The following is a 24,034-nucleotide window of genomic DNA, read 5'->3' as shown; positions in this document are numbered from 1 at the left end:
AGGTGCATGTGTGTGTGCCCACGTGTGAAGGTGTGTGTGAGAAGGTGCATGTGAGAAGGTGCATGTGTGTGTGCCCATGTATGAAGGTGTGTGTGTGCCCACGTGTGAAGGTGAGTGTGAGAAGGGGTGTGTGTGTGTGTGTCTCTCTACGTGTGAAGGTGCGTGGGGGGGGCGGCAGAATGGGTGGGTGGGCGGGTGCAGGGGCGGGATAGGGCGGGCAGAGGGTAGATATAAGGCAAGCTGTGGGACCGTAACCTCCTTCCTTCTCTCTTTTCGTGCCGCTGGCGGCGGCGGCAGCAGCAGCGATGGGCAGCGGCGGGCGGTGGTGGCTTCTGCTGTGCCTGAGTTGGCTGCTGTGGGTGCCCGGAGCGGGCCAGCCCCGAGGTGAGTGCGGGGCTTTGGGGGTGCGGGTGCAGCGGGGACGGACCTGTGTAGGGCTCCGCTCTGCGCTGCCGGAGCTGGAGTCTCCACGCTCCCATCTCCTTTATCGTTCCTCTCCCCTCAACCCCGCGCTTTGCAGCCTCTCGTTCCCCCTCCCCTCCTTTCCCGGAGCCTTTTCTTCTCCCTCAGCGGCGGGGGCCACTGCTGGGGCCGCCCAGGCCCTTTGTGGGAGCCGAGAGCCGCAGTGGAGCGGCTGGAGCCCGGGGGAAGGGGCTGCTCGGCTCCCCGGGGCAGGGGGGAGCAGCGCTAGGGGCGGCGCGGGCCCCCCAGGGCAGCCCCGGAGCAAGGAGAGGAGCAGGCGGACCTTGAGGATTTACCTCAGGGTAATTTAAACCAGATTCAACTCAAGGAGTTGAGCTCGAACGCCCTTCGCAGGCTACCGAGCTAGAGCATGAAGGTGGGAGTAATTTACCGCAGTTTTCTCTTTTTCACACGTGGGTTTGGGCGGTACACGGCGGCCGGGGTCCAGCGAGTTCTTGCTTCGCCGGTAACTTCATCCCACGCATCCTCTTTGTTCCTAGCGCCCTAGCTTGGCTTTTCCCGGTCAGCCTGGAGTTAGCAGCGGCATTTCCCTGGCCGTGCAGGGTCGTGCGGGACGGGCACCGCATGCTCTTACTTTTGTTCAGCTCCCGGTAGGGTCACCAGCGCGATTCCTGCTGCTTCTCCTTACTCCCTGGTCCTCAGGCGCCTGTGTTAAAAAGTTTGGGATGGGAAATGGTTGGAAGGCATGTGTCGAGCAGATGTGTGACTTTGGTGTTCAAGAGGGGTGTAGTGTGCGAGATTAGCATCTGAATGTGTTTATTGCTATCAGCGTGTGTACAAAACTTCATTCTCTAGGTATGGAGAGCAAAATCAAGCTTGAGTAAACTACTGAGTCTGTATATTTCAGCCTGTAAATAAATACAGTGTACCTTGGTTGTGAAAACTGAGTCTTGGAAGTCAAAAGCTGGACAAAATTAAGCAACGTTTCCTTTTTAGTGCTTTTTGTTTGGTAGGTAAAGTATCATTGGAGAGCATGTCTCATGAGAAGAGGCTGTGAGGGAGCTGGAGTTGTTCAGCCTGAAGGCGAAGCGGCAGGGAGACCTTACTGCTCTCTCCAGCTACCTGAAAGGAGGTTGCAGTGAGAGGGGGTCAGTCTCTTCTCCAAAGTAACTACAGGGCAAGAGAAAATGGCCTCGAGTGGTGCCAGGGGAAGTTTAGATTGGGTGTTAGAAGCAGCTGCTTTACTGAAAGGGTGGTGGGGCAGCTGAGGCTTGTTTAGCCTGACGAGGAGGAGGCTTAAGGGTGATCTCACTGCTGTCTGCACCTGAAGAGAGGCTGTAGCCAGGTGGGGCTTGGTCTCTTCTGCCAGGCAACCAGCAACAGAACAAGGAGACAGTCTCAAGTTGTGCTGGAGGAGGTCTAGGCTGGATGTTAGGAGGAAGCTGCTGGCAGAGAGAGTGAGTGGCATTGGAATGGGCTGCCCAGGGAGGTGGTGGAGTCGCTGTCCCTGAAGATGTTGAAGAAAAGCCTGGCTGAGGCACTTAGTGCCATGGTCTGGTTGACTGGCTAGGGCTGGGTGATAGATTGGACTTGCTGATCCCGAGGGTCTTTTCCAACCCGCTTGATTCTATGAATAGGCTGTGCAGGGAGATAGTGGAGTCATCATCCTTCGAGGTGTTTAAAAAAATTGAGTAAATGTGGTGCTTTTGGGCATGGTGTAGTGGTGTTGGAGGTGCTGGAGAGAACACTGCACTTGATGGTCTTAGAGGCCTTTTCCAGCCTTAATGATTCTATGACCTTATGCCCACCAAATAACCTTAGTTCCCTACTGACTCCTATTTGACTATGTTAGCACACAGTTTTGAAGGGCAGGAATTCTCCCGATGCTGCTATAATATAGGTGACAAGAATAATTTTTTTTTTGCTTCAGTGAGCTTATTGCAGTCATCTGCTGCAGCATTTTAGTGCTAATATTCCAGCTTTTATATAGCAGCTCTCATTATTAAAGGCATCTTGATAGAATGCCTATTTTTTTCAGTCAGTGATTGAATATATCAGTGTATTTGATCGCTCTTAAGCCATCCTGCTGGGCTAATTTAAATTCATAATTGTATTTTCTAGTTGAACAATCAGGTCATGAGACCATTATTCCTTTTAGACTAAGTCAATAGACTTATTTTTTCTCAGCCTGAGAGCACAGATCATCTGAGGAAGCAGTGAACAGCAAACACTTCTAGTGGGTGACTGCCTTGAAAAAAACAGGACTCAAGATAACTGATCCTAAAACAATGTGTGGAATGTGATGCAGATTAGAATAGCTCTGTTGCTTTTGTGGAAAGTAAACAGATGAAGCTCAGACTTGTATGGTGATGATGCAAATGTATGGTTTGTGCTGAGGCTAGAAAGATTTCTTGAGCTGTTGTATTGGAGTAGTTTGGGGGAAAGGATCATGGCGTGTCCATGAAGAGTACCTCGGCAGAAGTCTCAGCATTTCTTGTTCTCAAAGAATCAGAGGGTGGGGGAGGTTGGAAAGGACCTCTGGAGTTCCCACAGGAGGTTGCCCAGGATCACAATGTCCAGGTGGGTTTGGAATCTCTCTAGAGGAGACTCCACAACCTCTCTGAGCAGTCTGCTCCCAGGGTTCCAACACCCTCATAAAGGAAGTCAAATGGAACCTCCTGGCTTCCAGTTTGTGCTCATTGCTCTTTGTCCTGTGGCTGGGCACCAGTGAAAAGAATCTGGCTCCATCCTCTTGCCCCCTGCCCTTTAGCTATTGATGAGCAGTGAGAAGATCCCCTCTCAGTCTGCTCTTCTCCAGTCTAAACAGTTAGTCCTCCTTTTTTTCTTCTCCATTCCTGCATTTGTCCTGTCAGCAGATGAGGAAACTAGAGTGTAGGATGGTTGCAAGGGTCTGTCAGAATGTGCTGAAGTACACTACAGTGCAGCACAGAACAATCAAGTCACTGCACTGAATAACTTTGAAGGTTAATGATTGGTTCTTTCAGCCTACAGATTAATATCTGCAGATCTATAAAATGTAGTCAGTATTTTAGTTGCAGATGTACTGCTAAAGTTTCCCCAACATGTTGAGATGTTGGGCTTGTTTTTTTCAGGTAGAGACCTTTAGAGTCATTTTGTTTGGAAGGGACCTTTCATATGAAGTCCAACCATTAATCCAGTACTAGAAGCTGAGTCTTTTATATGAACTAATAGAATAGCTCTTCATGAAACATAGAATCATAGAGTTGTTTTGCCTGGAAAAGACCTCTAAGATCATTGAGTCCAACCATTAACCTAACACTGCCAAGTCCACTGCTGAACCACGTCCCTCAGCACATTGTCTGTGTGTCTTTTAAACACCCCAAGAATGATTCAGTTGCTTCCCAGGGCAGCTTGTTCCAGGACTTGACAATCCTTTCAGGGAAGTTTTTTCTTTTTCCCCCTAATATCAGACCTAAACCTCCCTTGGTGCACTTAAGACCATTCCCTTTTGTCCTGCACTTGTTCCCTGGGAGAGCAGAAGATCCAGTTGACAGCCAGTCACTAGTGCTGTCCCCCACGGATCAGTGCTGGGTCCAGTCCTGTTCAATATCTTTATTGTTGATCTGGACCAGGGGATTGAGTCCAGCATCAGTAAGTTTGCAAATGACACCAAGCTAGGAACAGGTGGGGATCTGTTGGAGGGTAGGAGGGTCTTGCAGAGGGGCCTTGCTGGGCTGCATGGGTGGGCAGAGGGCAGTGGGATGAGATTTAACAAGGCCGAGTGCAGGGTTCTGCACTTTGGCCACAACAACCCAAGCAGCACTACAGGCTGGGGACAGAGTGGCTGGAGAGCAGCCAGGCAGAAAGGGACCTGAGTGTGCTGTTAGATAACAGCTGATCGTGAGCCAGCAGTGTACCCAGGAAAGCCAATGGCATCCTGGCCTGGATCAGGAAGTGTGGCCAGTAGGACAAGGGAGGTTATTCTGCCCCTGTACTCAACACTGGTCAGGCCACACCTTGAGTGCTGTGTCCAGTTCTGGGCCCCTCAATTCAAGAGAGATGTTGAGATACTGGAACGTGTCCAGAGAAGGGCAACAAAGCTGGTGAGGGGCCTGGAACACAAACCCTATGAGGAGTGGCTGAGGGAGCTGGGGGTGTATAGCCTGGAGAAGAGGAGGCTCAGGGGGGACCTCACTGCTGTCTACAACTACCTGAAGGGAGGTTGTAGCCGGGTGGGGGTTGGTCTCTTCTGGCAGGCAAGCAGCAACAGAACAAGGGGACACAGTGTCAAGCTGTGCTGGGGGAAGTATAGGCTGGATGTTAGGAGGAAGTTGTTGGCAGAGAGAGTGATTTGCATTGGAATGGGCTGCCCAAGGAGGTGGTGGAGTCTCCATCCCTGGTGGTGTTGAGGAAAAGCCTGGCTGAGGCACTTAGTGCCATGGTCTAGTTAATTGGCTAGGGCTGGTTGCTAGGTTGGCCTGGCTGATCTTGGAGGTCTCTTCCAACCTGGTTGGTTCTATGATGAGCACCCATCTCCATACAACGTCCTTTCAGGTAGTTGTAGAGAGTGAGAAGTTCTCTCAGCATGTATCACTAGTGTCAGGATCTTGATGAGTTATCTTACAACCTCAGAAGCAAAGAGTTTTTGAGGCTTATGTAACAGCTTTGCTCCTCTGGAATGTGCTTTAATTACACTGAGTTTTGGAATTGATAGCCTTTAAGTGCTGATGCTTAGGGGTCTGAGTAGCCTAGGAAGGTGCCTGAGGTGCTGGGCAGATCTGAGCATGGCTAATTCTCACCCTTAGCACCATTTGGTTTCACTCTTATTTTGCTTGAAGAATCTGGTTTACTAAGTGTGCTTGGGCTATGACTAACACAAATTAAGACCTTCTGGGCAGCAGTCACATTTCTGGGTGAAACATAAGTGAGATGCTTTGCTTCGGAATCAGATTGTTCCAGTGCTTGCCCAGGAAGTGGGAGATTAATCTAAATCTCCTTAGTTTGAGATGGTTTGAACTCACATCTCCAGTTTCTGAATACAGTGCTTTATTACTGAGCTGCCATGGCAGGTAATGCAGGGCAGGGGGAGGTCTGTGTGTGCAATCTCTCCAAACCTCTTTGAAACACCTACTGTGCAGCCAAGAATAAGAGGTTAATGGGTGCAGAAGGAGAATGGGCAAGAGAAGAAGCTGATGATGTAGTTAGGTCTTTGGAATGCACAAAAATGGAAGGACAACCAAATGCAGACCTTCCTCCTTTTGCAGTCAGGTGCCTGGATTCAGCAGAAAACCTTTTTTTTTATGTTTCACCTCTTCCTGCTGGGCTCTTCACTGGATTGCTCAACCCTGGGCATACTCAGCAGGATGACTTTCTGGAGAAGGACTTTCAGGGTGGTAAGTTCATGTCAGAGGTGATGTGCTTTGTAGAATCCTAGAGTAGTTTAGGTTGGAAGAGATCTCAAAAGATCATCTAGTTCCAATCCCCTGCTATAGGCAGAGACACTTCCCACTAGAACAGGTCACTAGAGGCCTCATCCAACCTGGCCTTGAACACCTTTAGGGAGGGAGCATCTGCAACCTCCCTGAGCAACCTGTGCCAGTGTTTCACCACCCTCACTGTAAACACCTCCTTTTAACATCTAGTTTAAATCTCCTCTCTGCCATTTTAAACTCACTGTTCCTTGTCCTGTCATTATAAGACCTTTAAATAGTCCCTCCCTAAAATTGTAACTGTGGTTCCTATTATCAGGAGGATACTGGAGATCTGGTCTTCAGAAGCCTGGATAGATAACTCTTACACTCTTCATTACCCTGCTACAGCCAGACTTCAAGAGTACACTTGGATGTGCCAGTTCTGTGGCCAAGAAAGTTTTGGTCTTCAAAGAAGAAAGTCTTCTGATGCCTTGAGGCTGAGGGAGCTGTGGTTGTTTAGCCTAGAGAGGAGGAGGCTCGGGGTGACCACATTGCTGTCTACAACTACCTCAAGGGAGGCTGTAGCCAGGTGGGGGGTGGCCTCTTCTCCCAGGCAACCAGGAATAGAACAAGGGGACACAGTCTCAAGTTGTGCTGGGGAAAGTCTAGGCTGGATGTTAGGAGGAAGTTGTTGGCAGAGAGAGTGATTGGCATTGGAATGGGCTGCCCAGGGAGATGGTGGAGTCACTGTCCCTGGAGGTGTTGAAGCAAAACCTTGCTGAGGCACTCAGTGCCATGGTCTAGTTGAGTGGCTAGGGATGGGTGCTAGGTTGGACTGGCTGATCTTCGAGGTCTCTTCCAACCTGGTTGATTCTACAATTCTATGATTCTATTTTTCATCCTAAAATGCTATTCATATAAGGTGGAAAAGAAAAGTCATAGGTGGCTTGCCATACTGCATCATAAGTTGGTGTATGCCAATGACTTCTTTCTATCAGTCTCTTTCTGGGGTCAGCAACGCAGACCTAAGTGATGGGGAAATGGGAAGGCTTCTGTCCCATCCCTGGAAAGAGGTTGTAGCAAAGTGGAGATCAGTCTCTTCTCTGAAGTAACAAGTGAGAATGAGAGGTTCAGGTTGGGTATTAGAAGGAGTTTCTTAATGAAAGTGTTCTGAAGCACTGGAAGAAAGCTCATGGAGGTGGTTGAATCCCCATCCATGGAGGTGTTTAGAAGATGCAGATATCTGGTGCTGGAGGACATGGCTTAGCACCAGACTGGTAGAGTTAAATAGTAGGTTGGACTTTATGGTCTTAAAGGTCTTTTCAAACCAAAACAATTCTATGATGCTTGAGGAAGCAGGAGATCAAAACCAGCTACTGGAGGTCTAGGGGCCAACCAGGACATTTGTCTTCAAGTACCTGTGTCTGCATTAGGCAACTGGGATGAGAAGACCCAGGGCCAGTTATGAGGCAGAGGTTGGCTGAGTATCCTGGCTAGTAACTGGAGACATCCATAGTGGGTATGTGTTGGGTACAATGGAGGTGGACCTTTCTACTTTTGGGTTTTCATCCTGATCAGTTGGAGCAGGAAACAGAATGAGACTCTTGGTGGTGGTGGCTGCATTTGTGTGGCTCTATCTTTGATCAGTGTGACTGGCCATATGCATGTGTGCTGTTATATATATGCCTGCTGGGAATATAGGCTCAGCTTTACTCCCATCCTGAGAACCTGGAGCTGCAGCAGCTGCTTCTTACTTGGGCTCCAGGACTTGGCATTCCCCAGCAAAGCTCTGTGGAAGAACAGATGTGATTCTGGAGCTCAGGGCTCTTGCTTCCTCTGACACAGTTTAGTGGTTGAAGCCTTAGTATGACAGACTTGGTTCTGTATAGTATCTACAAAAGTCAGTTTTAGGTGATGGACTCATCTCCAGGAGGGGCCACATAGCACACCCCTGGGAATGTGGACTTTGGGGCTACCACTGTGTTAAAAGAAGGTTCATTCAGTTCATAATGAGCAGCATAAATGTATTTTGAAAACATTATTAAATGAAAATGGAGCTCAACCATGTTAAAATGAATTTATAGTGTGAAAAAAGCCAATGTAAAAGGTCATCTATCTCTGTTAGGTGCAGGTTTTGGTGTTTGAGGCTGGACTGGAGGATGGGAGAGAAGAAAACCACAAGAAACTTTTCTGGTAGTGTGTAAAGACTACTTTGGATATTCTGTGGGGAAAGTGGTGTGCTTGGTCTTGACTAGAAAGTCCTGAATGTCCTTTTTTACTCTCTTATTTTAAAAGAATCAGCATCAACAAGCCACAGACTGTTTTCTTTTCTCAGACTACTAAGGTATGTAGCAGAGAAAAATCCCATGAAAGCATTCTGAGTGGACCAAAGATCAAGATTAAAAAGAAACCCAAAACATTTGTCTGTCATAAATATTTTCTCCTTTCCCTGAGGGCTTAGAAAATGCATCTGTAGAAATTCAGGGCTATCAGCATGTACTGATCAGTTGTTGGTATTTACAGCAGTCTGCCACAGGATCTTCAGGTGGAATTTGCTGCCTTGTATATCTTTTTGCTGTCCTCCAGGCATCCCTTGATAACCCAACAGCAATAGTGTGTTGGAGAAGCTTGGTGAGGTTGGTTAGATCAGCTTGAGTTGTTGTGATTTGTTGGCATAAATCTTAGGCGCACATCAATCAAACTTCCTCTCATGCATGTATATGGAGGTTTTCAAGGCCAGGCTGGATGGGGCTCCAAGTAACCTGGTCTAGTGTGAGCTATCCCTGCCCATGACAGCAGGGTTGGAACTAGATTATCCCTGTGGTCCCTTCCAGCCCTGACAATTCTATGATTCTGTGGTTTTGGATGCAGAAGTAATAACTCGGAAGCTGTGTTTCTGGGCACTAGGATGTGGATACAGCTCTCTTTAAGGACAGTGGTGGAGTCCTCATCCCTGGAGGGGTTGAAGAGCTGTGTAGATGCAGTGGTGAGGGACAGGGTTTAGTGGTGACCTGGCAATGCTGGGTTATCAGTTGCACTTGATGATCTGAAAGGTCTTTTCCAAATGTAATGATTTTGTGATTCCAAAATCACTGCTGCTTTAATGCCTATGAGCTCAGAGGGCTGTTGGAAGGAGGGGGAGCTGCAGGCAGCCTTACCTAATACCCTTCCTAAAGTGGTCCAGCCTTGCTGGCTGTGTGGAGCAGCAACTAATGTGGGTTGATGCACTTGGGTTGGTTTGTACTGGCTTTTCCTTCCAGGCAAGGCCATGCTGATCCCACTGCTACTTTGTGTAGGCAGAGTATGTTTCAGCCTTTAGCAATTCCTTCTGGTTTATCATCTAACTTGATAAGTTTTTGATGATTTTTAACTGTCATTTAATATCTCTGACCCTGTCAGAGATATTCCCCAACCGATTCTTTTTGATTCAAGTTTCAAATCTGGAAGCTGTTTTGCAAGCATAATGCAATTCCTTGCTGTGAGTTCATTGTGGAGGGATCCATCCCCTGCCTCTTGATTCCTGTATGAGAATAGAGGTTAAAAAGCTCTTCAAAAATATTCTTCCTGAAGTGGAAACTTTATTTTCCTCTTAGCTCTGCTTGCATTTTTACTGCTGTTTTGCTCCAAAATGACTTTGAAAGTAGGTGTGTGTCCACAGCCTCTTACCATCTTAGTATAAGCTTTAAGAGGATCATTCAGAACTCGTATGGGTAATTCAAAACATCTTCTACAGTCTTGAGTTAATGGCTGGATTATACTTTCTTGTGGTCCTGATGAAGCAAGAAGTCTTTAATAGCAAGAACATAGCTCTTAGAATCATAGCATGCATTGGGTTGGAAGGCACCTGCAGAGTTCTAGTCCACACCCCACCCCTGCAATAAGCAGGGACAACCCCAACCAGATCAGTGGAGGATGTGCCTCTTCACAAGGCACAAGTGCTGCTGAGCATAATAAACCTTGAAGTACAACCATTTAAGCTCCATTAAGCATAAATTGAAGGCAGCACTGATGTTCTCTTAGATGGCTATTGGTAGTTTTTTATTCTGTTTCCTGAAAGCACAGGAGGCATTTTGTCTTCTGTCACAAATCATCTAATCAAGAGCTGTTTGGGTGGGAAGGACAATAAAACTCAGTAGTGGCTGGTGCTTCCAGTGCAGTCTGACTGTGGCCCAGTGCTGCCTAGCCAGGGAAGATTGGAGCACAGACCTGAGTTGTCTCTCAGGGATGCCAGCAAGATAAGCTTTTCAGTCACAGCCCAAGGTGGTGAGTAAGCTGTGTGCCTGTACAGGTACAGAATTGAACCTCTCACAGGCTGGAGGTGTTCAAGAGAAGACTGGATCAGGCACTTGGTGCCATGGTCTAGTTGACTGGATAGGGCTAGGTGCTAGGTTGGACTGGATGATCTTGGAGGTCTCTTCCAACCTGGTTGATTCTATGATGTTGAAGTGCTGATGTATGCCCAAAGAAGGCAACAAAGCTGCTGAGAAGCCTGGAACACAGCCCTGTGAGGAGAGGCTGAGTGAGCTGGGGTTGTCTAGTCTGGAGAAGAGGAGGTTCAGAGGGGACCTCATTGCTGTCTACAACTACTTGAAGGGAGTCTGTAGCCAGGTGGAGATTGGTGTCTTCTACCAGGCAACCAGCAATAGAACAAGGGGACACAGTCTCAAGTTGTGCTGAGGTAGGTCTAGGCTGGATGTTAGGAGGAAGTTGTTGGCAGAGAGAGTGTTTGGCATTGGAATGGGCTGCCCAAGGAGGTGGTGGAGTCACTGTCCCTGGAGGTGTTCAAGCAAAGCCTGGCTGAGGCACTTAGTGCCATGGTCTAGTTGAGTGGCTAGGGCTGGGTGCTAGGTTGGCCTTGGATGATCTTGGAGATCTCTCCCAGTCTGGCTGATTCTATGATTAAGTGGAATAAAGCTGTTGAAGGGTCTGGAGAACTGGTCTTGTGAGGAACAGCTGAGAGAACTGGGGTTGTTTAGGTTGGAAAAAAGGAGGCTTAAGAGAGACTTCCTGGTTCTCTACAACTGCCTAAAAGGAGGCTGGAGCCAGGAAGGGATTAGTCTCTTCTCCCAAGGAACAAGCAGTAAGGCAAGAGGAAACAGCCTCAAGTTGCTCCAGGGGAGGTTTACATTGGGCATTAGACAGAGCCTCTTCCCCAAAAAGGTTATTGAAATGTGGAACAGGCTGCCCATGGCAGAGCCTTCACCCCTGGAGGGGGATGTGGAAAAGAGAAGAGGGTAAAAAACCCACCAAAAAGCACAATACCCCAACCAAAATAAAAAAAGAAAGCTAAAACAAACAACCAAAATTCCCTCAACACCACCAAACCAAACAAGCATCCAAACAAAAACCCCAAACAAAGAAACTCAAACAAAAAACCCCACACCACCAAAACCTAAACATGTAGCTGTGGTACTGAAGAGCACGGTTTAGTGGTGGATGTAGTAGTGTTGGGTTAATGATAGGCCTTGGTGATCTTAAAGGTCTCTTTCAGCTAAGACAGTGTTTTGTGTGGGGGTTGGATGCCCTGGATGGATGGCAGGGTGAGGAGCCTCACTTGAACCACATGGTGCTCTTCCACCACTCCCTTCCCAGAGCAGAGCTGCTGCCAGGCTGGATGGAGTCTGGCAGTCTTCACTGACTTCTCAGGCTTATTCCAGATCCAACTGGGAGTATCTAGACAGTGAATCCATGAAAGTCCAGCACTAGCTTTAGCTTGTACAGTCTCTAAAATATGTTTATGGGATTTTTTTTTTTTTTAATATTAAGAATAAACCTCACTAAGAGTTGACCACAACTTTTGGAAGCGCTAAATTTTTCTTGCTGGTGCACAGCTGTGAGCTGGCTCCTGAAGTGGACTTTAGGAGTAAACATGAGTTTTAAACTAAAGCTTGCAGGAATAAATCCTTCAAAGCCCTGTCCCAATTTATATTCCTCAAAGCAGGCTTACATTGTGTTTGCCAATGTCCTTCAGAGCAAGTTTATGACTGCTTAAAGGCATGCAGTGAATGCAAATACTAGTCAAATGGATGGCCACTGAAGAGTGGTCACCTAAGGGACCTCTTAGTTTCATTGCTTGTTTGATAATAATGCAGTGGGGACACTTCTAACTGAAGAAATGATTCTGCAAAGCATGGTGCAGGTTTTCTGTGAAGTGCAGGAGGCTGATCTTGGTTTGTGGGTTTGTTTTTTTTTTTTCCCAAGCAATGAGTAATAGTTGTCTGTGACGGGACAGGGAACTTGAAGGTGAATTTTGTGATGACTGGAGGAGTGTAGATCTTTCCATAGCAATGAATATGGTCTGAAGATGGTAATGAAGCAGCAGATACAACTCATGATTGCTGGTGGACAGCTTGGTGTGGGTCAGAGATTACCACACTGATGCTTAGCTCCAGTGATACAGAATCAGAGTTGTTTTGGTTGGAAAAGACCTTTGGGATGATTGATTTGAACCATTAACCCAGCCTTGTCAAGTTAATGCTAAACTATGTCCCTCAGCACATCATCTGTGTGGCTCTTGTCCCTCTAGGGATAGAGACTCCACTTCTGAGCAGCTCGTTCCACTACTGGATTGCTCAGAAGCTTCTTTCTGCTGGTGGGTATGTGATGCAAGCAATCTGCTACTGCTGTCCTGCCATGACTGATGGTTGTAATGGACAAATCCAAGCTTCAGTATCTTTGGAAGGATGAAAATCCTGCTGTTGTGGTAGGAAAAGAGGGTAAGAAAGAGCTTCTCAGTGGTGTAGTGGCAGAGAAGAGTACAAGATGCTTGTCCCAGAGGAGAAAAACATGTATATATGTGTGTGTGTGTATGTATATATATACACACACCACATAGTACCAACTAGAGGATAGAGAATCCTAGCATGATGGGAATTGGAAGGGACCTCCAGGGTTCATCTAGTCCAACTGCCCTGCTAAAGCAAGGTCATCTAGAGAGCAGGTTGGCCAGGATCACATCCAGATGGGTTTTGAAGGTCTCCAGAGAAGGAGACTCCACAACCTCTCTGGGCAGCCTGCTCCAGGGCTCCAGCACTCTCACAGCACAGTTGTTTTTCCTCACAAAAAAAGAGATGATACAATCTAGCTCTAAAACTTGAGCAGCTCCTCCTTACCTTTTCTTATCCTTCAGGACGATGAGAAGTTGTCATACAAAAATTAAGAGATTTCAGGGTAGGATCCAAAGTCCTCCTCATTTCTTTTCCTATTCTTAAGGGCAATGAGACATGTCCTTAAACAAAAAGATGTCTTAAGGTAGGATCCAAAAGATGTCCCTCTCAGGGTTTTTTTGGTGGGAAGGTTGGCTTATTCTTTGTGGGATTCTTTTGGTGTGGGTGTTTTGTTTTGGTAGTTCTTCCTTTGGTGTGGTGGGTGAGTTTTTGTTGTTGTTTTTGTGTTTTTCCTGGTCGGTGGCTGTTTTTTCTTTGTGGTTGGTGGTGTGGGGTTGTTTGGTGTTGATGGTTGTTTTATTTGAGGGTCTGGTGTGCTTTTTTAAGGGTATTTTTGTTGGTTTTGGGATGGATTTTTTTTTTTTGTCAGCTGTAGCATTGCTAAATTTGATAATAAATTACTTGAATCCTGGTCTGTTAAAATTTGCCCTTTGGGCTGAAATGCATCATTCTTGTTTTCAGGCCAAAGGCAAAATACTTTCAAGACACTCGATTAAAATTCCAGGCTGCTGCCTGAGGTATTGAGCAGTGATGGGCAATATACAAGAGAACTTCTAATAAGGTTTGCAGTAATGATTTGGGGATTTGTTCCTCCCTCTGTTTATTTTTATGGCCTTAAAAATCACACTTCTTCAGGACTTTCCCTTAGGACACAAATGCCTTTGGCTTTCATGAATCATAGAATCAGGGTTGGAAGGGATCACAAGGATCATCTAGCTCCAGCTTCCCTGCCATGTGCAGGGACACCCTACCCTAGATCAAGTTGATCAGAGCCTGGCCTTAAACACCTCCAGGGATGGGGTCTCAACCACCTCCCTGGACAACCCATTCCAGGCTCTCACCACTCTCATGCTCAACAACTTCCTCTTTACATCCACTCTGAATCTCCCCACCTCCAGCTTTGTTCCATTCCCCCTAGTCCTGTCACTCCCTCATAGTCTAAAAAGTCCCTCCCCAGTTTTTTTTGTAGCCCCCCTTCAGATACTGAAAGGCCACAACAAGGTGACCTAGGAGCCTCCTCTTCTCCAGGCTGAACAGCCTCAACTCTTTCAGTCTGTCCTCATAGCAGAGCTGCTGCAGCCCTCTGAGTGCTGTCAAACAGAGCAGAAAAACTCTACAGAGGTTGCTTCCCAATTAACCATTGAAATCAGATTGCAAAATCTTGTCAGCAGAGATAAGGGAATGATCAGGTTTTGCATGTCTTTGGTGTACACAGTTGCAAATCCTTTCAGCTCCATTCAAGCTGGAGGAAATGTGCTCCCTCCTCCCTAGGGAGATCTGGCAGTGATACAGGGTTGTGTGTGCCCTAATAATGGCTTTGTGCCTGCTGGAACAAGAGCATTTTTCTGCTGTGTCTGGAAAAAAAATGATGTAAAATGGGAGAGCTGGTAGCTTTATTGTGCCAAAAACTCTTCAGCATTGGTGCATTAATGGAAAGATTCCACTTATTTTAAATATAAATTGAACTTCACTTAAGGCAGCTGCAGTTTGTGATATTTAGACAGTTCATTTGTATTAGCAAAGTGGGGGAAAATCAGGTTTTGGAACTGGGGAAGCAAAATAACTTTTGATTTGGTGTTTAAAAGAGGTGTAGCTGTGATGCTGAGGGATATGGTTTAGTGGTGAACTTGGTAGTGCAGGGTTAATATCTGGACTTAGAATCATAGAATTGTTTAGATTGGTAAACTCCTTTAAGATTATTGAGTTCAACTGTTAGCCCAGCATTGTGTCTACCATGAAGCCCTGTCCCACAGCATGACAGCTACAAAGCTTTTAAATACCTCCAGGGATAAGGACTCCACCACTGCCCTGGGCAGCCTGCTCCAGGTTTTTGACATCCCCTTTGGGTTGTGCCTAATGTTTAACCTCCCCTGCAGCAACTTCACAGAATGGTCACAGAACTTGAGGCTGTTTCCTCTTGTTCTATTGCTTGTTCCTTGAGAGGAGAGCCCAAGCCCTGCCTGGCTATGACCTCCTTTCGGGGAGCACTGGATAGCAAGAAGGTCTTCCCTGAGCCTCCTTTACTCCAGACAGAACAACCCCATTTCCCTCAACTGCTCCTCAAAGAACTTGTGGTTTAGACCCTTGACCAGCTTTGTTGCCCTCCTCTGGACCCACTTCAGCACCTAAATGTCTGTCTTGTAGTAAGAACTTGATTTTAAAGGTCTTTTCCAACCTAAGCACTTGTATGATTCCATTGTATGGCTTGTGAATAACGAGCTTGAATGAATCAAATGAAAAAATGCATTTCAGAGTTCCTTTGTAGGGCAGCTATTGCTGTAATGCTTAATTTATGATCTCCAGTTGATGCTGGTTGTCTCAAGAGGCTCTTTATATTTACATGGGAAAATCAAGTTTTGGTTGGGAAAAGAACATTTTTGTTTGGTTATGATACTGAGTTGTACTACAGGAGTTACTTAAGCCACTAAACCTTTACAATTCTTTTCAAGTTCAGGATATAAGATGTTAGAGGTTGAAAGGGACCTCTAGAGATCATCTGGTCCAACCTGCCTGCTAAAGCAGGGTTGCTCAGAGCAGCTCACCCAGGCTCACAATGTCTAGGTGGGTTTGGAATGTCTCCAGAGAAGGAGACTTGAATGAAACCTCCTGGGTTCTAGTTTATACCTTGTCCTGTCACTGGGACCACTGAGAACAGCTCAGCCCCATCCTCATGCTCCTACCCATTAGGGGGTGAGGGAATCTTAACTAAGAAGAACAACCCCCAAACCAACAAACACCACAATGTAGGCTCTTCAACATGGGCAAAAAAACATTTGGGTGAACAAGAAAGACCTAATTTCATGGTCTGGCAGGTTTGCTGTTCCTTGGCAGTCTGCCCATCTCTCAACTTGTGCCTCCTTGCTTTGGTGTGACAATTTTGAAGTGAATTCTTGAACAGACCAACACTGGATGAAAAAAAAATCGATCATTGGAAGAAATGATTTGATGGAAAAGATACACAGACCTCATTCTCAATACAGGCAGGGGGTGAGGTGATGGAAAGCAGCCCTGCAGCAAAGGACTTGAGAGTTCTGGTGGATGAGAAGTTGGACATGATCCAACAGTGTGCACTTGCAGCCTGGAAGGCCATTGGCATCCTGGGCTGCATCAAATGCATCATGGCCAGCAGATTGAGAGGGGCAATTCTGCCACTTTATTCCAGTGAGACCTCACCTGGAGTACTGCATCCAGCTCTGGTGCTCTCAATATAGGAAGGCTGTGGACCTGTTGGAGTGGGTCCAGAGGAGGGCCATGAAGATGATTAGGGGGTTGGGACACCTGTTACAAGGACAGGCTGAGGGAAGTTGGGGTTGTTTGATCTTGATGTGAAGGCTCCAAGGAGACCTAGTAGTGATCTGGTACCTGAAGGGGTGCTAGAAGGAGTACAAAGCTGCAGAAGGCCTGTTCACAAAGGCCTGCAATGGCTTTAAATTGGAGAAGAGTAGATTTAGATTGACTGTTAGGAACAAGGTCTTTACTATGAGGGTAGTAGAACACTGGAACAGGTTGCCCAGGAAGGTAGCTGAAGCCCTATCCAAGTCAGACTCAACACAGCTCTGGGCAACCTGATCTAGTGGGAGGATTTCCCTGCTCACTACAAGAGGGGTTGGATTATATGACCTTTGGAGGTCACTTCCAACCCAACCCATTCTATGATTATACTTTGAAAAGGCATAAGAGAGTATTGAGGCTTTGAACAACCAAGTCTAGCTGAGAGGTATCCCTGTCCATGGCAGAGGGAGTTGGAAAGGATGATCTCTGAGGCCACTTACAACCTAAGCTGTTCTGTGATTAACAAATTCCACACCTTTTGTATCAAGTTGTGCTGTCTGATTCTGAAAACTCATGTTCAAGTTCAGCTGAAGGCTGTCATGGCTCATGTGCACTCCTTTGGGAAGCAAGGTAGCTCACTTGTAGGAATCTCCAGATAAGGCTGAAAATCAGTTGCTCAGACTCCTTCAGTATTGGGCATTTGCGCACTGGCTCATGTCTTTGCATCCTTATCTTTGCTACTGTCAGCTTGAAAATGTGTCTTGTGACAGAATCATAACTATTAGGGCTTGGAAAGGACCTCTGGAGATTATCTAGACCGAACCCCCTGCTAAAGCAAAATCACCTAGAGTAGGTCACAGAGGAACACATCCAGGTGGGTTCTGAAATTCTCCAGAGGATACTTCACAAAGTCCCTGTGTGATCTGTGTTTGCAAGTTCTGAGGATGAGATGGACTTGGAGCCACAGAATCACAGAATGATGGGTTTGGAAGGGATCTCTGAGGGTGTCAGAGCCCTGGAGCAAACTGCCCAGAGTGGTTGTCAAGATTCCAAACCTGCCTGGACATTGTAATCCTGGGCATCCTGCCTGGGTGACCCTGCTTTAGCAGGGAGGTTTGACTAGATGATCTCCAGAGGTCACTTCCAACCCCCACCATGCTGGAATTCTCTGTTTGATGGAATTGTAAGAAATCAGAAGACAAAAACTGATGGGAAACAAAGAGAATATAATCTGAAGCAAGCCAAACACTGTGTCCAGAAGGTGACACAACATCTTCTGGTTTGTAGATCAGTGTACACCATCAAGAGTCCCAACTAGAATTCTGTGAGCAACTCAGAAACACTCAGCAAAGCAACAGCCTGGTTCTGCCCCTAAGTGTTTTGTTCACTGCTTTATTACATTCAGCACACACACACAAAGCCAATGTAGATGTGATTTCAAACATAAAGAGCTGATGTGTGCAGCAACAATGAGCTTTCTGTGGCATTTCTCAGAACACAGAAATACTTGAAAGGGCCTGAAAAAAAAATGATGAGGCTCTCAGTGGTTCCCAACAAGCAGGGAAGTTTGCTCACAAGGAATAGATTCTCTGTGAGCTGAAAACATCTAGAGGACACAGTGACAGTTTTTCAGAGCAGATGGATGCACTTGAGGACAGTAAAAGGCTAAGGAGAGAACCTAATCTCATGTCACAGAGTATTACAAGGTGTAAAACATGAAATAGAGTTAACTAGAAGTAGTTGAGGTCATTTTCTTCAACGAGAGCCAGCAGTGTGCACTTGCAGCCTGGAGGGCCAACCAGATCCTGGGCTGCATCAGGAGAAGTGTGGCCAGCAGGTCGAGGGAGGTGATTCTCCCCCTCTGCTCTGGTGAGATCCCACCTGGAGTACTGCATCCAGCTCTGGAGCCCCCTTTACAACAAGGATGGATGTGCTGGAGTGTGTCCAGAGAAGGGCCACTGGGTGATCAGAGGGCTGGAGCAGCTCTGATGTGAGCACAGACTGAAAGAGTTGGGGCTGTTCAGTCTGGAGAAGAGGAGGCTCCCAGGTGACCTTCTTGTGGCCTTCCAGTATCTGAAGGGAGCCTACAGAAAATCTGGGGAGGGACTTTTTAGGTTCTCAGGTGGTGACAGGACTGGGGAAAATGGAGCAAAGCTGGAAGTGGGGAGACTGACTGGACGTGAGGAGGAAGTTGTTGAGCATGAGAGTGGTGAGAGCCTGGAATGGGTTGCCCAGAGAGGCAGTTGAGGCCTCATGCCTGGAGGTGTTTAAGGCCAGGCTGGATAGGGCTGTGGGCAGCCTGATCTAGGGTAGTGTGTCCCTGGGCATGGCAGGGGGGTTGGAACTAGATGATTCTTGTGGTCCCTTCCAACCCTGACTGATTCTATGATTCTTCACAATGCTCTCAGGCAGTTTTCAGCAGCACAGGCATGGGTTAGTTCTTCTGTTTTACACAAGGTTGGGATTAAATGAGTTTGCAAGTATCAGGCTTGGGTTCAGGTTCCTTCCCTGCTCAATAGATTTGCCCTCATGTTTCAACTTTGAGTGTCCCTATCTTAACCTTTTCTACACGCTTTCATCAACATCACAATGAAAAATCAGGTTGATTTCCCTCAAATGAAAGGGTTGGAATGGCTGAATTGTAACAGCAGCAATTAAAACACTAATGCCTTGTTCTTAGAGCAGCAAAAAAACTAGAATAGAGCCCTCAAACTGCCTGATAATCCACTTTGGGGAGACACTGCCTGAAAATACACAATAGCTGTTGCACAGACCCGTTTGAAAGCTTCCTGACTTTACAGAATGATTTTAGAACAAGCCAAGAATTAGGAATCATCTGGAGAACTGATTACATTTTTTTGTTTAGCACTACAGAGAGGAAAATATCTCCTAGCTCAGAGTTTAATGGTTTCATTAACAGAGCCGCTGCAAACTTCATCTGCAGTGTTCAGATGCAACTGCTTAAGATTAAACTGGAGCCTCTCTACCATAGCCTCACTTTGGAAATGACTCTTAAGACCAAGTCCAACCATTACTTAACTCTAAGTCTGGTGCTAAGCCATGTTGCTCCACACCATATCTCTGCATTCAAGCACCTCCAGGCATAGAGATTCAATCACCGCCCTGGGCAGCTTGTTCCAGTGTTTGAGAAGCCTTCTACTGATAAGTTTTATCTAATAGCCAAACTAAACTTGCAGTGGTGCAACTTGAAGCCAGCTCTCATCCTGTCAGTTGTTACTAGGAAAAAGAGACTAACTCCTACCTTGCTACAGCCTCCTCTCAAGGAGTTGTAGAGAGTGAGATCTTCCCTCAGCCTCCTCTTTTCCGAGCTAGACATCACCAGTTCCCTCCACCGTCTGCAGAAGACCTGCTGGGCAGCTTTCCACCCACTCTTTCCCATGCCTGGAGCATCGCATGAAGGTTATTGTGATGCAAATACATGGCTCAGTACTTGCCGCTTTGGTTATCTTCTAAAACCATCTCTGTTTCTCTCTTGCTGCCTAATATGTCAATCGCAAATACTGTCTGGGGAGTGGCGTTTAATTCAATCAGTTATCAATAAAAGAACCTATTCAGTTTGTCTCTTCCAAAGGCCTTCCACCGTAGAGTGCTCCTCAAAATCCATGGCAAGTCTCTGGTGCGTTGTCTCTTTACCAGTTACACCTTTTGAGTTTTCTCTACTGCATTCCTGATTTGTCCATCTTAATTGCAGCTTGATTACCTGAAAGGCTGTTAGCACACACCCTTTCTTGTCTCTTTTTCCAGACTAAGCAAACAACTCTTTCATTCTCTCCACAGTCCATTTTCTAAACCTCTTATCCCACCGAATTCTTGGCAGTTTGCATCTCTCCAACAGTGCAGCTCCTCAGACCTCATCAGCATCAACTTGAGTAGAATAATTTGTCATCATACTTGGCTGTTTTGTTAACACACTCGAGAATTAAGTTTAGCTTTCTTTTCAGGGCATTGCAGTGTGGTTCCCATCACATAGGTTAAAAAAAAACCCCAAACCTCAAAACAAGCAAACAATAACAACGAAAAACAACCTCCCCAAAACCCAAACAAACACCCACCCTCCCTTAAACGAGGTCCAGCACATGTTTTTCTGTTGTACTGCAGCCTAGACAGTCCTAAGAGAGAAGTCCATTCCATACCAGACCCCAAGATGAGTTCATGCTATCTATAAACCAGATTCCTTTTCCTGAAGGCTCACAGCCACTTGCTTTTAGGATGCCCTGCTGCTTATTTTACAGCTCTGCCAGGTTTTTGCAAATGAAACTTAAATCACAAGAAGAACCAAAAGAAAGAAGAAAAGTTCACTTTACAGTGGTTTATCACACAATGGTGAGAGTTGGAAAGGACCTCTGGACATCATCTAGTCCAGTCCTCCTGCTGAAGAGGAGGGTCACTCCCCATCGCAGGCTGCCCAGATCACTGTGTCTTAGAATGGTAGAATCAATCAGGTTGGCAGAGACCTCCAAGATCATCCAGGCCAACCTAGCACCCAGTCCTGTCCAATCAACTAGACCATGGCACTAAGTGCCTCATCCAGACTTTTCTTCAACACCTCCAGGGATGGAGACTCCACCACCTCCCTGGGCAGCCCATTCCAATGCCAATCACTCTCTCTGCCAACAACTTCCTCCTAACATCCAGCCTAGACCTCCCCCAGCACAACTTGAGACTGTGTCCCCTTGTTCTGTTGCTGGTTGCCTGGCAGAAGGCACCAACCCCCACCTGGCTTCAGCCTCCCTTCAGGTAGTTGTAGACAGCAATGAGATCCCCCCTGAGCCTCCTCTTCTCCAGGCTAGACAACCCCAGCTCCCTCAGCCTCTCCTCACAGGGCTGTGTTCCAGGCCCCCCACCAGCTTTTCTCTGGACACATTCCAGTATCTCAACATCTCTCTTAAATTGAGGAGCCCAGAACTGGTGACATGTCTGGGTGGGTATGGAGTTTCTCCAGAGAAGGAACCTCCACAACCTCTCTGGGCAGCCTGCCCCAGGGCTCTGGCAGCCTCACAGCAAAGACTTTTTTCCTCAAATTTAAGTGAAACCTACGAAGTTCCAGTTTGTGCCTGTTGTCCCTTGTCCTATCAGTGAGCAGCACTGAAAAGAGTCTGCCTCGTTCTCTTCACCCCCACCCTTTAGCTCTTGCTGAACATTGAGAAGATCCCCTCTCAGGCTGCTTTTCTTTAAGCTAAACAGCCCCAGGTCTTTCAGCCTTTCCTCCTCACAGAGGTGCTTCTGTCCCCTCTGTGTTTTGTAGACTCTCTCCAGTAGTTCCCTGTCTCGAACTGTGGAGCTCAGAACTGGAGCCACAACTCCAGGAATTCTACTCCTTTTAGAAAATCCTAAGGATTCACAGTCCAATAACACAAATCTTGAGACTTGTTTCATTACTTCAGTCCACAAGAGCAACACCTTTTGGAAAGAACCACAGAGTGTTTGTGTAAAGAGGCATAAATGGTCAGGAAGATGTCCTCTAGACTTTACACAGCCTGCTGAAAGCCTCAAGTGAAAGTTTGAAGTGCAGTCCTTAACACTTGTGAGTCAGAAGTGTATTATGTGATGATGTTGCTGCTGTTGCAGAGAGCTCCTGTTAAATGCTGTTTTCCATACCAGCTGGCTGTGTTCTGTGTGGTTCCTCCTGGCTTCAGGGAATGGGACAGTTGTCCTCCTGCTTCGGATCAAGTACCAGTGTGAAGTGTGGGACTGAGTGTGCCCTCAGCATGTTTGCAGGTGCTGCTAAATCAGGCAGTGTTATGGATATACCTGAGGGCAGTATGCACCTGGACAGGCTGCAGAAGTGGACCTGTGTGAACCTCATGAGGTTCAACGAGACCAAATGCAAGGTCCTGCACATGGGTGGGGGAGATTCCCAGTACAGGCTGGGAGCTGAAGGGGGATGAAGAGCAGCCCTGTGAAGAAGAGCTTAAGTGTAATGGTGGGTGAAAAGCTGGACATGAGCCAGCTGCTGATGCTTGCAGCCCAGAAACCAGCTGTGTCCTAGGCAGCAGGTGGAGGGAAGGAATTCTGCCCCTCTGCAGTGCTAGGCCTGGTTCTGGAGTCCTTGGCACAGTAGAGAGGTGGACCTGTTGAAGAAGGGCCAGAGGAGAACATAAAAATGATCAGAGGCCTGGAAGCCCTCTGCTGTGAGGATAGGCTGAGAGAGTTTGGGTTGTTCAGCCTAGAGAACAGAGGGCTCCAGGGAGACCTTTTGTGGCCTTTCAGTGCTTAAAGGGGCCTAGGTGGGGACAATCTTTTAGCAGAATCCGTTGTGACAGGATGAGAGGTGATGGTTTTCAACTAAAAGAGGGAGATTCAGACTAGATAGAAGGAAGAAAAGGAAGAAAATGTTGATACTGAGGGTGGTAAAATGCTGGCCCAGGCTGCCCAGAGGAGCAGTAGATCCCCCATTGCCAGAACCAGACCAGGTGAGGGTGTTTGGGGCTCTGAACAACATGATCTAGCTGAAGATGTTCCTGCTCACTGCAGGGGAGTTTGGAGTACACAAGCTTCAAAGGTCCATTCCAACCTAAACCATTCTGTAATTCTTGTTTCTCAGCAGTAAAGAACACAGAGGTGGAGTGAAATAGCAGGTCTATTTTTAGCCCAACTGCAGCATCCCTTAGACAGGGGCTGTTGTGCTTGGAAGGGCTGAGATGAGGCAGTGAACAAGGTAGGGAGGACCCCAGTGAGGTGAAGCAGAGTCCTGGGCTTTGAGCAGGGACAGAGAGTGCTGCTGTAGTGCCCTGGAGCTGTGTCAGTTGATGTGCTGATGTGGTATGATAGTATTGTGTGTTCAGACATCTGCATGTCACACCCGTGCCTGTATTTTGCATGCCTTGTGATGGGGCTGCTGCTGTTTTATCTCCTCCAAGGCCTGTTCCCTGCCATTTTGAACCTGGCCAGCAATGCCCACATCTCCACCAATGCCACCTGTGGGGAGAAGGGACCAGAGATGTTCTGCAAACTGGTGGAGCACGTCCCGGGACGACCCCTACGCAATGCCCAGTGCCGTGTCTGCGACCACCGCAGTCCCAATCCCAAAGGCAAGTCTCACTTGTTGGTTTTGTTTGATTGTTGGTTTGTGTCATTCTTTTTTACCATTCCTCTTGAATATGGGGTCTCCTGGGCCCAAATACTGTTAGCTTTTAGTCTGTCTCATGTATGAGTGAAACCGAGCAAAGAGCTGACAGAAAGCCCCTTCAACTACTGTTGAAGCACCACGACGTCCAGTCAGTGACTTTATCAACTCCAACCTTCTTGTCTGAAGGCAAATTTCAGTTTTTAGTTCTTTATTGCCAGAAGAAATTGTTCCCAGTGTGAAATAAACCTCCTGGATCTGAGAAAACACAGCATTTTCACAAGATGCTTATCTTTCCTTGCTTTAAAACAGAGCATCACCCAATTTCCAGTGCCATCGATGGTACCAATAACTGGTGGCAAAGTCCCAGCATTCAGAATGGGAGGCAGTACCACTGGGTCACCATTACCTTGGATTTAAGGCAGGTGAGTATCCTTTATTGTGTGTGGCATATAAATTGATACAATTGATCTCAGTTCTTCTGTGGTAGGGGATTTAGGAGTCAACCACTTAGCAGCACGTAGTTAAATTTGAGTAGTTAAAGCCACTGTGAATGGCTTTTTAAATGGATGTATTTTTCAGTCATTATTCAAGAGCATCTTAGAGATTTCACTTTGTCCTGGTCTGACCTAGAACAGAACCAATTCTGGTCAGGGATGTGACTTCTCAACTCAGTGTCTGCTCAGCAAGGG

General features: G+C 46.9%; 1 protein-coding gene across 1 annotated transcript in view; it reads left to right on the top strand.

The window, feature by feature from the left end:
• Positions 1-289: 289 nt before the first annotated feature.
• LAMA1 (laminin subunit alpha 1) overlaps positions 290-24,034 on the top strand; it is a 143,052-nt gene continuing 119,307 nt past the window's right edge. Inside the window, exons 1-3 of the mRNA XM_064150177.1 lie at positions 290-384; positions 23,137-23,307; positions 23,655-23,767. Coding sequence (XP_064006247.1) covers positions 306-384; positions 23,137-23,307; positions 23,655-23,767 — 363 coding nt within the window. The 5' untranslated portion in view covers positions 290-305. The remainder of the gene's footprint in view (positions 385-23,136; positions 23,308-23,654; positions 23,768-24,034) is intronic.

Source organism: Pogoniulus pusillus, chromosome 10, assembly GCF_015220805.1.
Source record: "Pogoniulus pusillus isolate bPogPus1 chromosome 10, bPogPus1.pri, whole genome shotgun sequence".
Classification (NCBI taxonomy): Eukaryota; Metazoa; Chordata; class Aves; order Piciformes; family Lybiidae; genus Pogoniulus; species Pogoniulus pusillus.
The sequence above is the reverse complement of the archived record's forward strand: the minus strand, read 5'-3'. Positions and strand labels throughout refer to the sequence as shown.